General features: G+C 41.3%; 1 protein-coding gene across 1 annotated transcript in view; it reads left to right on the top strand.

Annotated features, from left to right (window-relative positions):
- The window catches only part of EDNRA (endothelin receptor type A), a 66976-nt gene that overhangs the window by 36753 nt on the left and 17984 nt on the right, over window positions 1–12239 (top strand). The window contains exon 4 of the mRNA XM_088448423.1: window positions 8627–8825. Coding sequence (XP_088304549.1) covers window positions 8627–8825 — 199 coding nt within the window. The remainder of the gene's footprint in view (window positions 1–8626; window positions 8826–12239) is intronic.

Here is a 12239-nt window from a genome sequence, read left to right as displayed (position 1 = left end):
TCACAAACGTCATGCAAACCTATTTTTCTTCTCACGGTAGGGGATCTGATGGGAAATATAAAGCACATTTTTTACTCCGCAGAGCTGCATTACCAGTAATTCTGCAATTGCTCTATTCATTGTTATATTTCAACAAAAGTTATAGAGTCTGTCTACCCCTATTCTAGAAGCTTCTTTCAGTTCTAGATATACGTGGCAGTTTTCTTTCATCATGTCTTCAAAGCATGCAGTTACTCTCTTGCATTGCATTGGCAGAATTTTAACATGGATCCCTAAACCCCAATTTATTGGTGTGTGGAATTCTGGGTAATTACCCATAAATTCAGTCAGATTATCTCTAGATGCATCAATATAAAAACATGGTGTTTTACTTTACCAGAAATGTGTTATTCTTTAGTTCTTCTTCAGAGGAGGATTCATGAGGGTTTTTTTTATAGAGGGTTCAAGAGAACAAGTTTTAACCAGAACATTTCCGACCATCTGTTAGCACTCAGACAACAGCTTCTAAAATGACTTTCAAAAGCGGATAAAACATGAGTAGAAATGATTTGGCAGTGAGACATGCATAATGGCATTGAACTGGATTAACTAGTGCCAATTTTTACTTTTTGAATATTATTGTTTTTAATTTAATTTAAATTAATTAAATTATGTTCAATTATGTTAGCCCTAATCAAACTTTAAATATATTCTATATTTAAAAAGATAATTTATAATTATAAATTGTTTTGTTCTGTTAAGCAATATATACCATGTCAAGAATTCAGAAGTTTGGGCAATTTACAATGTAATTTTTCTATATTTGTGTACCGCATCTGTATTTGTGTGCATCTTTTGATGTTCAAGTTAATTACAGTAAGAACTTTAGGGTAAGGCATAACTTCCACTGGCCCAAATATTGTACTCCATTAGGAAGTGAGTTATGCAGGGCAATTAGTTTTGTAGATACATTTCTGGGAGGAATATACATATATATATATATATATATATATATATATATATGTATATATATACACATATATATATATATATACACATAATACATATATAGTCACTATATATATTATACATATATATATATATATAAATATATATACTGTATACAGTCACTATATATATGTATATAGTGAAAGGATGGCACTCAGCGTCTCAAAATCACATCTAATAAATAACAGGCACAGCCAGGATATATAGTCAACGTTTCAGAGTGTTGGCTCTTTTATCTGTCTTTTGTATATATATATATATATATATATATATATATATACATATATATATATATATATATATATATATGCAACGGAAGACGACACTCAGGACTTTGAATCAAGCACAGGCAGCAGGTAATGTCATCTTGTCACATTTCAAATGTAATTCGTCATCAGGATACAAACAATACAGCAACAACTGACCTTATAGCAGTAACTACTGCTGTAAGGTCATTTGTTGCTGTATTGTTTGAATCCTGACTACAAATTACATTTTGAAACGTTGATGACATTACCTGCTGCCTGTGCTTGATGTAAAATCCTGAGTGCCGCCTTCCGTTGCATGTGCGATGAACTCCGCCCGGTTACGTAAGGAAGGCACCAGGCCGTGATATTTTTCTACTTATAAAAGAATTGACAGGCCGGCACTCCATATATTGTAATAGTTACTTGCCCAGGTGCCCTCCAGGGATCTTGTTCCAAGCCCCAAAATACAACTCCAGCAAATATCAGCGTTTCCACAGATAACCAAATGCCAATGATGATGATAAATGTAAAGTGTATTGTGCAATGTAATTCCCTGTAAAGATGGGTGCTCTAGGGCTATGGTGCAGTAGTCTTGCACCGCACTAAAATGTCCCATTGTTGTCCGTATGTGAGCTGTAACAGTGGATCAAACCTTCTAAAGGGGATAAATGGAGAAGTTGCCCATAGCATCCAATCAGCTTCTATCTATCATTTTATTCTAGAGCATTCTATAAAATTATATCTAGAAGTTGATTGGTTGCTATGACCAAATACTCCAGCTTTCCTCTTTAGAAGGCTTGAAACATCTTCCTCTAATCAGGTGATTCTGGTGACCTGAGTTGGGTTGATTAGTTAACATTACACCATGCGTTAAATTCAGATGAAAAAATAGGGCAAGCAATATCACCAAAGGAGACCTAATTGTTGCCAAGAAAAAAAAACAATGAAAAGCATTTAGGTTCCACCTAGCATTTGGCAGACAAAGTGTTTCTGAAAGTGATCAATGGATTACTACTTCCACAGGAGTATAGACAAGTATCCTTCCCTTCATAGTAATCAATAGATCTCAATTTCAAGGTTTGCATTCAATGTCCAGTAAACACAGCATCAGTTGCTGTATGTATGTGATAAATTTGCTTTGTACCATAAGTTATAGGACATTACTTAAACAAGAAACAAAATGTCTTCTAAACACTATGAGGGGTATTCAATATGAAACGTTAACTTCACTGTCGAAGTTAACGTTTCATATCGGAGTTTTTACCTGCGTTAAAGTATCGGGCGCACGCCCGCTTATCCCCGTATTCAATATAAAATTGATGAAAACGGGAGCCTCTGAAGTTGGATTTGCTAATTTTTGGAGTTACTAATTTTTCCTTAAAAAAATTGTAAGACCTCCCTAAAGTTGTAAAAGCATGGGGGATCACTATGGGTACCCCCGTTTTAGCCTTTAAATGAAAGTCGGGGATTTAAATAGCCGTAGCAGGTGTTTTTTCCCGACATTGGAGAAGTGATGCAGAAGAGCACTTAGGTTTTTTTTTCGTTTTTTTTAAGTGGTCCCATCAAATTTGGGGTACATGAAAATGGGTACTAGCATATTTTGATGTCCCTAAAGTAAGTTTTTAAAAATTCTGCAATTGTGCACCTGCCTCTATAAATCTATTCTAGAAAACACCTGCCGCATACTTGCAGAATAGCCCTGAATCTATTTCCCTATTGTTATACAATTTTTTCCCTTTTTTTTTTTTTCACCCCAATTTTTAAATACATTTTTTGGGGTGTCCCTATTTTTAAAAAAAAAAAATTTTGACACAGTTCTTTTTTAAATGTCAATCCCAGGGGTGCAGGCTATTTTTTTTTAAGCCTGCATCCCTAAACCCCAATTCTGCACTTTTTTTCGACACCTATTCAATGGTGAAAAGTTATCCCCGTTTTTTAGCAAAGACTTTTCGAACCTGCGATAAGTCTTTGAAATTGAATATGGTGTAAAAGTCAAACCTGCGATAATGACGTCAAAAGTGCGATATTAACGCAAAAACGATGTTTTCGCTCCCATATTGAATACCCCTGTATGTCACCCCCACCCTCTCTCCAACTATTAGAACAAAGCAGATCCTATACACAGTGGGCCTGATTCAGAGCCGCTCGTAAGCGGCCGCTCGTTCGCTCCGAGCGATGTTCGCACAACTGCGCATGCGTATGGGTCGTAATGCGCATGCGCCAACCAGTCATTGCGGTCGGAAATCGAGCGCTTGCAAAATAGCAAGTGGCTGCTAATTTGAGTGACAGGATCAGGCGTTTGTGGTTGGTAACAGGGGAAGGTGCTTGAAAACGGGGAGTGGAGATCCGAACGCAGGCGTGCCAAACGGTCAAAACGGGCGTTTTAAGGGTGTGCATAATTAACAAAGCAGCGTCATCGACCACGTCACTTGGTTGTTTCTTAGCCTGAACTGTTCGCATGATTGCGGTAGGAAAATCCTACCACAAGCACTGCGAGCAGTTCAGACGCCTTTCGATGTACTCGATTAATCAAATAAATAGCGGAGATGACGTAGGATGCGAGCGGCCAGGGGGCGTCTTTACAAAGTAGCGAGCGCATGTTCCGTTCGCTCGCTCAGACATAGAGGCGTCAACAGACCGCAAAGAGCGAGCGCTCAATTTAAATAGCCGGAATCTTTTTCTGAACGAGCGAGCGCAAATAGCGTCCGGCTCTGAATCAGGCCCAGTGTTCAACTACCACTACCAAATCAGGAGTTACTCACTCATACTCAGCTCTCCCAACATACACACCCTCCCTCATCTGATCATCTGAAGATGATCAGCTCAGACTAAAGCCACCTATACACAATGCGATATGCTCCTTGCAACGCGATGGGGGATCCGACGGCCGACATATCGGGGGGTCCCCACACATGATGCGATTGGGTGGCCGACTGCCCGATATGCCAGCACCCCCTCCCCAACCCGTATAGCACTGCATAGGATCGTACATGGCATCCCCAGATCAAATGGACCTGCAGTAAGAACTGGAGGTGCGATGTATGACCCCACAGGAGCTCGCTCTGGGCCTGATTCAGAGGCGCTCGCTGTTTGCGAGCGCTCGCTCTGAATCAGGGCATTTTTTTTGTTTCGGCCTCCATGCCGCTCGCAAAGTTGTGGGTGACCACCCTCAGCTAGTGCAAGCGGCCTGGCGATGGTCGCGATTATCGCGACCATTGGGCTTGCGTCGAGACCCTGCGGGAGGGTCTCGGCTCCCGCAAGTCCGAGTGGACTTCCTGCTCTAATAGAGCAGGAAGTCCACTACTGACATCATGAGCTGTCAATCAACATCGACAGCAGCCCCGTCTTGTAGTGAGCCCCGTAGCGACCGAGCTGCCATCACTCGCTGGGGCTCGCGCATGCGCACGCCGGAGGCGAAGGTAAGGTAAAGTGGGTGTCCTTATATAGTGCTACGGCGTCATAACGATCACAATGGATTATCATACGATCACAGCGAGACTGCTTGCTTCATCACAGCCGTGATCGCAGTTGTGATCCATACTGAATCAGGCCCATAGTAATTTAGAACTCCACTTTTTAGAAGCATTAGCATTGCTGTTCCGTGATGCTCAGGCACCGTTGTTTTAACAAACACGTGAATAAAGCAAGTGCTACCATCTGACACATTTGTTAAGAATTTGGTAAAAGGTCATTAATGAAACCGGTAACCACAGTTTTCGGACACTGATTAAAAACAGACAGCAGGAGACATGAATCCAACAACACTTCTGTGATCTCTATCTGCTTACACTGCAGCACAGACGACATCTGCGTACAGAATGTGTATCACTGATTTTATAATAAAACAGCCAGATGTGGATCAGCACTAGACAGAACATCCTACACAGCTACCAGTGACCTCACTTCTCAGAAGAAACAAATACTAAATTTCCATCAAAGCCATTGGTATAAGCTTCAGTAATTCAAAGCAGCAGGTACACAAATACAAACTGTGATTCTCACAGGAAATTGAAGATAAATAAAAAGGCTCCTAAATGATCACCTTGTAACTCAATATGTGGGAAAGCTGCAATACAGAGTTATCAATTTCTTATATACAGTATATGTTATATGTTTCACTTGGTCCATTTTACCTATTTCAATTCAGATAATAATTAGACTGTATGAATTAGAGTAGCTGTAGAGTACAATGACAAAATAAAAGATATACATTATTATTATTTATTACCAGTTATTTATATAGCACACACATATTCCACAGCGCTTTACAGAGGATATTTGGCCATTCACATTCATCCCTGCCCCAGTGGAGCTTACAATCTATATTCCCTACCACATGCTCACACACATACACACTAGGGTAATTTTGTTGGGACCCAATTAACCTACCAGTATATTTTTGGAGTGTGGGAGGAAACCGGAGTACCCAGAGGAAACCCACACAAGCACAGTTAGGGCTGTGAGACAGCAATGCTAACCATTACACCATCTGTACATTATGAACAATTGGCCTGATTCAGCTTCAGACGGAATTGCAAAGCTGCTCGCAAGCAGCTTTGCAATTTCTTCTGTGCAGATATGATAGTGTACAGGAGGCATCACGTCTCCTGCTGCATTACATATCCGAGCTGCGTTGTCCAGGTAGCATCGGATACTCTGCGAAACATCGGCCGGCTAAGATGACACATGGGGTCACACAGCCGGCCCCCACAGAAGCGAGGAAAAAGCCAGGAAATCTCCAGCAGCCAACAGAGCCTGGCTTCTTCCCTCCCCCCAACGGCGGCGACACACCTACGTTTCAGGAAACGAAGGGCATCGCCGCCCCCTCCTCCCCACAAACGGCAGCAGACTATCAATCACTGACAGTCTGCTGCAAGTCTCCGTGCGGGATCGCAGACCCTTTCTGCACATGCGCAGAATGGGTAAAGTACCTGTGCAGATTCCCGATCATCGGGAATATGCGTTCAGCAGTGCACTAGCTTGCACTGCTGAATAAGGCCCAATATTCCTAAGTGGTACATCTCCACCATAATAGACCATGCTGAATACTGTAACAATGATCTACAGGTAATGTTATCAATTTAAAGATATAGATTTAAGCAGGGATTAATATATATATATATATATATATATATATATATATATTTATATATATATATATATATATATATATATATATAACCAAAACATGGGGTCTGCGCACCTCTCTTAATGGGAATACTCATTAAGGGGTCTATTAAGATTTTCACCTATTTTTGTAGAAATGAAGTGCCAGGGTAACTCATCATTCATGTAATGCAGGAGATATCACTGACATCTCCTGGGTACAATTGTCCCCCGATAATTTCCACATCCTCATACTATAGTATAAGGATGTGGAAATTATGAAATTCATCAAGTTCCGAAAAAACATTTTTTTCGGAACTTGACAGTGATACTGTATGCCACTCTGAGATGGCGTACAGCATCCGATACAGCAGAGGGATCTGAAAAGATCCCTCCCTGCTGTGTCCTCTTACCTTAATATAGCTCCCTACCTGGTCCCCGACCTCTTTTCCAGTGAGCCGGGAGCAAGGGAGCGGCGGCAGCGGAGGACTGAGGCTGCGGGGCTGCACTGTTTCAGCAGGAAACACAGATTCCCACAGCGGCTGCAGCTCTGCAGCGGCAAGGTCATAGGACAGGCGATGGGGTCAGCCGGGAACGAGCGACGAGACGAGCAGGTGAGCGCACAGGAGGGAAGAGGGGGATGGACTCCTTCTGCTGTCTCACTGTCTCTTCGCAGCCTGTCTTCAATCTGCCCATGCACAGCTACAAGACAGGCTGCAAAGAGACAGTGAAGCAGGAGAAATGTCCCCTTATTCCAAAAAGCTGTCTCCGCGAAAAGAGCAGATTTTAGGAAGTGATAATTAAATAAAGGAGGCATGATGACTGTCTCCAATACTAGGCTTGAACTTGCAGCAAGTTTAACCCTTAGTTATCACAGGGGATATTTTTCCCTTAATGAATAGACCCCTAAGTACGTAATATACTATACTGCAGGGAAGTTTGGAGACATGCTAATGAACAAGCTTTTGAAGGTTTTGCTAGACCTAAGACAAAGGACCTCATTCAGAGCCGGACGCTATTTGCGCTCGCTCGTTCAGAAAAAAGGGGTGGCTATTCAAATGAACCGTTCGCTCTTTGCGGTCTGTTCACGCCTCTAGGTCTGAACGAGCGAACAAAACTTGCGGTCGTTTTTTGAAAAAATACGCCCCCTGGCCGCTCGCATCCTACGTCATGTCCGCTATTTATTAGATTAATCGAGTACATCGACCAGGGTATGAACTGCTCGCTATTCTTGTGGTTGGTTTTTGCTACCACAATTTTGCGAGCAGTTCTGGCTATAAAATAACCCAGTGACGTGGTCAATGATGCTGCTGTATTAATTATGCACATCCTTAAAACGCCCGTTTTGACCTTTAAGCACGCCTGCGTTCGGATCTCCACTCCCCGTTTTCAAGCACCTTCCCCTGTTACCACCCACATACGCCTCCTCCTGTCACTCAAATTATCAGGCATTCGCTATTTTGCGAGCACATGAATTTCGACCGCACTGACTGGTTCGCGCATGCGTATAACGATCCGTACGCATGCGCAGTTGGGCAAACATCGCTCGGAGTGAACGAGCGGCCGCTTACGAGCGGCTCTGAATCAGCCCCAAAGTGCAAGGCTTTGTCTACACTTTTAAATAGCATTATTTTCCAACCCGTGTGTTTGAGCTCTTTAATTTGCATTTTAGTGAGTAGTTAGCACACAATAATGTTTGCAGCTTTCTAATAAACACTGAAATTATGATTTCCTTTCCAGGTAATGCGTTATAGAATTTTACTAGAGAATGCTTTCCTTTAGTAAGGGTTATTATTATCAACTGCAGTCAGCTAAATAAAAGCACAGTACAGTGGTCAGTTCACTTATGTATTTTTTTTTACATTTTTGATCAGGTATGTTTAGATAAAAAATTAGGTAATGTCTGTTTTTAATGTAAATATATTTATGTACTGGGCGTAGTTATTTGAAACTTAGGGGGAGATGTATCAAAGCTTGGAGAGAAATAAAATGAAGAGAGATAAAATACCAACCAGTCATCTTACAGGCTGTATTTGAAAATGACAGGAACCTATTTGTTGGTCCTTTATCTATACCATCTTTATATATCTCTCCAAACTTTGATAAGTCTCCCCCTTAAACTGAATAAACTTACTTACTTGCAGTTAAAAAACCTGAGTCAGGTGACAAATGTACTTGAAATTGTCGCTCAAATATGAAATGGTACAAATAGAATTGTGAATACAATAAACACAGACTTTGCTTGTTAAACATTTCAGACTATATGGGCATTTTCTTAATTTCAGGTACAGAGCAGTTGCATCATGGAGCCGAGTTCAAGGCAATGGAATCCCTCTGATCACAGCCATTGAAATAATCTCTATCTGGGTTCTTTCATTTGTCCTTGCAATCCCTGAAGCAATTGGATTTGTCATGATAAAATTTGACTACCGTGGTGTACAATACCGAACTTGCATGTTCCATGCTACATCTCCGTTTATGGAGGTATGTATTCCGTGTATATGAAGTGCATGCAATCAGGGATAGCTACACTTTTATTGCTCTTAAATCATGTAAATAATTTCAGAACTATTACAGAGAAATTCCTTTACTAACCAAGTCTAAATGGTTGTTACATACAGGAATGTCTCCAGTTTACACAGTTCTCTGTCACATCCTGAGAAGAGTACTGTCTGAATATCTATGGGAAAAGTACAATAATTCAGTTATCTTACAAGGTTGTGGATGGATTAGATCAATGTTTATCAATAGGTAATAAATTAAGGCTTTACTGCCTGATTCAGACACTTTGGCACATATTCAATTGCCGGCAAAAAGTCAGAGGGCCTGATTCAGATCCGCGAGCGAGCGCTGTGCGCTCGCAAGCGGGTCGATGGTGGGCCAGTGCGCAAGCGCACAATGGAGCCGGCTCTGTTGTGCGCATGCGCGAGACCCGGATAGTGATGGGCAAACCGCCGCTCGGGGTCTCGTACCAAAGGGGGTATGCTGTCGATGTTGAGTGACAGCACGCCCCCTTTGGTGGGCGGGCCGGGGGCATGGCTGCCCAGACGGAGGCGTTCCCATGGGAACACCTACCGTCTGGGGCCAGCCCCACTGACATCACTTGTTCTGGTAGAGCCGAAAGCACTCTAGGGCTTGCGGCAACGAGACCCTACCACAAGGGTCTCGTCGCAAGCCCAATGGTCGCGATGGTTTTGACCATCGCGACCATCTTCATGGCCGCTCGCTATAGCTGTGGGTGGACACCCACAGCTATGCGAGCGGCCAGGAGGCCGCTCTGAAAAACAAGAAGGACGACCCTGATTGAGAGCGAGCGCTCTGTCAGAGCGTCCGGCTCTGAATCAGGCCCACAATCTGCAAAAAAGTATCACGGATGACGTAATTACACCAGGCGGAAAAGTATCGCCGTATTCAATTGCAAAGACTTTTCGCGTACGTGGAAAGTCAATACAATGTAATGAATACCCTGCAGAAAAAAGTGCAGAATTTCGATTTTGGGGTGCAAAGGTGCAGAAACCACTCTGCACCCTTTGGACAGCCCCCCAAAGGATAACTGCATAAAAAAAAAGAAGAGGAACACCCCAAAAAGCACTTTGAAAATTAGGGCAAAAAAGTACAAAGTGGGGGTACTAAAGCAAAAACTAGCTAAATAGACTTTTGGGGGGGTCTGCAAGTTTGGGGGAGGTGTTTTTTTAATTGCAGGTATTTGCTGAAGGTGCATTTTTAGCGCTTCTTAACACTTCACTTTAGCGATTTTTATCTACGCTTGCACCCATTTTCAAGTACCCCAAATTTGACAGGACTACTTATTTTCACCAAAAAAAACGCTTAATGCTATTTTTCATCACTTGTGCAAAGATACTATTTTGGAGCAATTGACAGCACTTAAGTACCCCAAATAGCTTCATTAGGGCTAATCGGGAATATCTAGATTGATCTCCAATGTTAGTGCATCTTTTGGAGGGGGTCAGGCTGATTTCCCCAATTCTGCCAACACTCTTTGCCTGTTACAGTTTCAGCGGGACGCGTTTTTGCGTCCTTTAGAATTGAATATGGCGAATATTGGGAGCGCGCACGAAAAGTTTAAGCAGCTAAAACATGCGAAGTCTGCGAAAAAGTATCGCGGGTTCGAAACTAATTGAATACGGGCCTAAAATTGTGCCCTTATACTGTAGTGCAGAATGAAAATCAACAAACATATTTATTTTAATGCAATATCACTGTATTCAGTATTATGAGGGGACACTATATATCAGACAGTGTTATGAACAAAATATGCATTGTTTTCTTACCATTTTAGACAAATAAATCAAGCAAACCAGTCCCTCAGTTAATTTGTCAAAAAACTACTCCTGATTACTAGTTACTATACTTTGACTGATATAATGTATGTCTCTATCTACACCCAATATGATGTGATCAGTGGACTTGGGCATAATACAGTGTGGTATATTTATACAAAACCCAGGAAAATATAAAATGTATATTGCGTACAGTGTAAGGGCTCATACTGAATATGTCAGTATTCTGCAGTGGATCAAATTATTCAAATTATTATTATTTTTTTAAATACTAGCAGAGCAAAAATTCTAGGGACCAATTATAGAAATAACAAAGTCGTGATGCGAGTTTATAGTCACCAATTAATATCATAATCCTTCTATGTATGATAAAAATTAGACATCTCTACTTCCCTTGGAGTTGTGCTTAAATAAATATGCGCCCACGCACGGCATATAGGCCAGGCCCAACTTCCCATTTGCCATAAGCCTGATTGATGGAACCATTTTTGAAAAGGGATTTACAAATGTGTACACAAACATCTGTACTCAGTGTGCTACAAGTCGCTCTACACATAAGGTGTGAGCACTGTCTGACTCAGTAGTGCCAAGTGTCTTTTGGTGCAACGTTTTACCTTCAAATGTGTCTTATTCGCACAGCGATATCTTTGTAGATGCTGCTCCATAAAGTTCTATCGACATCTATGGGTGGCTTTGCAGTACAGATGTATCCACACATCTAGCCCTTCTAGTTGTGCTATGACGATTTAAATGCGGCATGCCTATGTTCTGTGTGTGACTGCGGGTGTATCTGCATGCGAAATGGTACATTACAGTGTCAGCGCCTGTGACACTGTAAAGTAGCATTTTGCATGCAGATACACCCGCAGTTGTACACAGAATATAGGCATGCCACATTTAAGTCGCTAGAAGGGCTAAATGTATGTGGACACATCTGTACTGCAAAGCCGCTCATAGTTGTCGATAGAACTTTATGGAACAGCATCTACAAAGAAACACTGTAGAATTATACTGTAGACTTCAGTGCTCCAACTCTGAGAGCTGCAGTGTCATGTAATTTGCTGTTTGCAGGGTCATATCTACATAGTACCAGCTCCACTAAAGGTGGATTTGCCCTTTAAATTCCTTTGCTTTAGTGAGCAGTACATAAACATTCATCACGATCAGAGTTTGCTTATAGAACAGTGTTCATCACTGTATTGTATCTGGCTGACAGTTGTGAAAAATGTGATCTAAAATTTGTAACATGGGAACTTAACAAAAGGAAGATTCATAAAAATGTTGTGCTTGATTTTCTTATAGAATGACATATAATTAGGGTTCAGATTCATCTATGTATATTGTCAATGTGACCCAATTCTTTGAAAACATCCAATGATAGTCCACAACCTCACTTAAGTCTAGTAATGAATTTCAGTTTCCTGTTTAGTTTAGTGTAGTTTAATATTCTATTTAAATGGAGAGACTATAGAGCTAAACCTGTACAGCTCACTTCACACTTTATGGGTGACAGCAATGCTCATTTTTAATGCTTTATTAGTTTATTTGGAATACGAAAGGCAAATTATTTTTCTGTGTAATAATAATAGTACTGTAT

The sequence above is a fragment of the Taudactylus pleione genome, unplaced genomic scaffold (genome assembly GCF_031769625.1).
Source record: "Taudactylus pleione unplaced genomic scaffold, aTauple2 ptg000021l, whole genome shotgun sequence".
NCBI classification, from domain to species: Eukaryota; Metazoa; Chordata; class Amphibia; order Anura; family Myobatrachidae; genus Taudactylus; species Taudactylus pleione.
The sequence above is the reverse complement of the archived record's forward strand: the minus strand, read 5'-3'. Positions and strand labels throughout refer to the sequence as shown.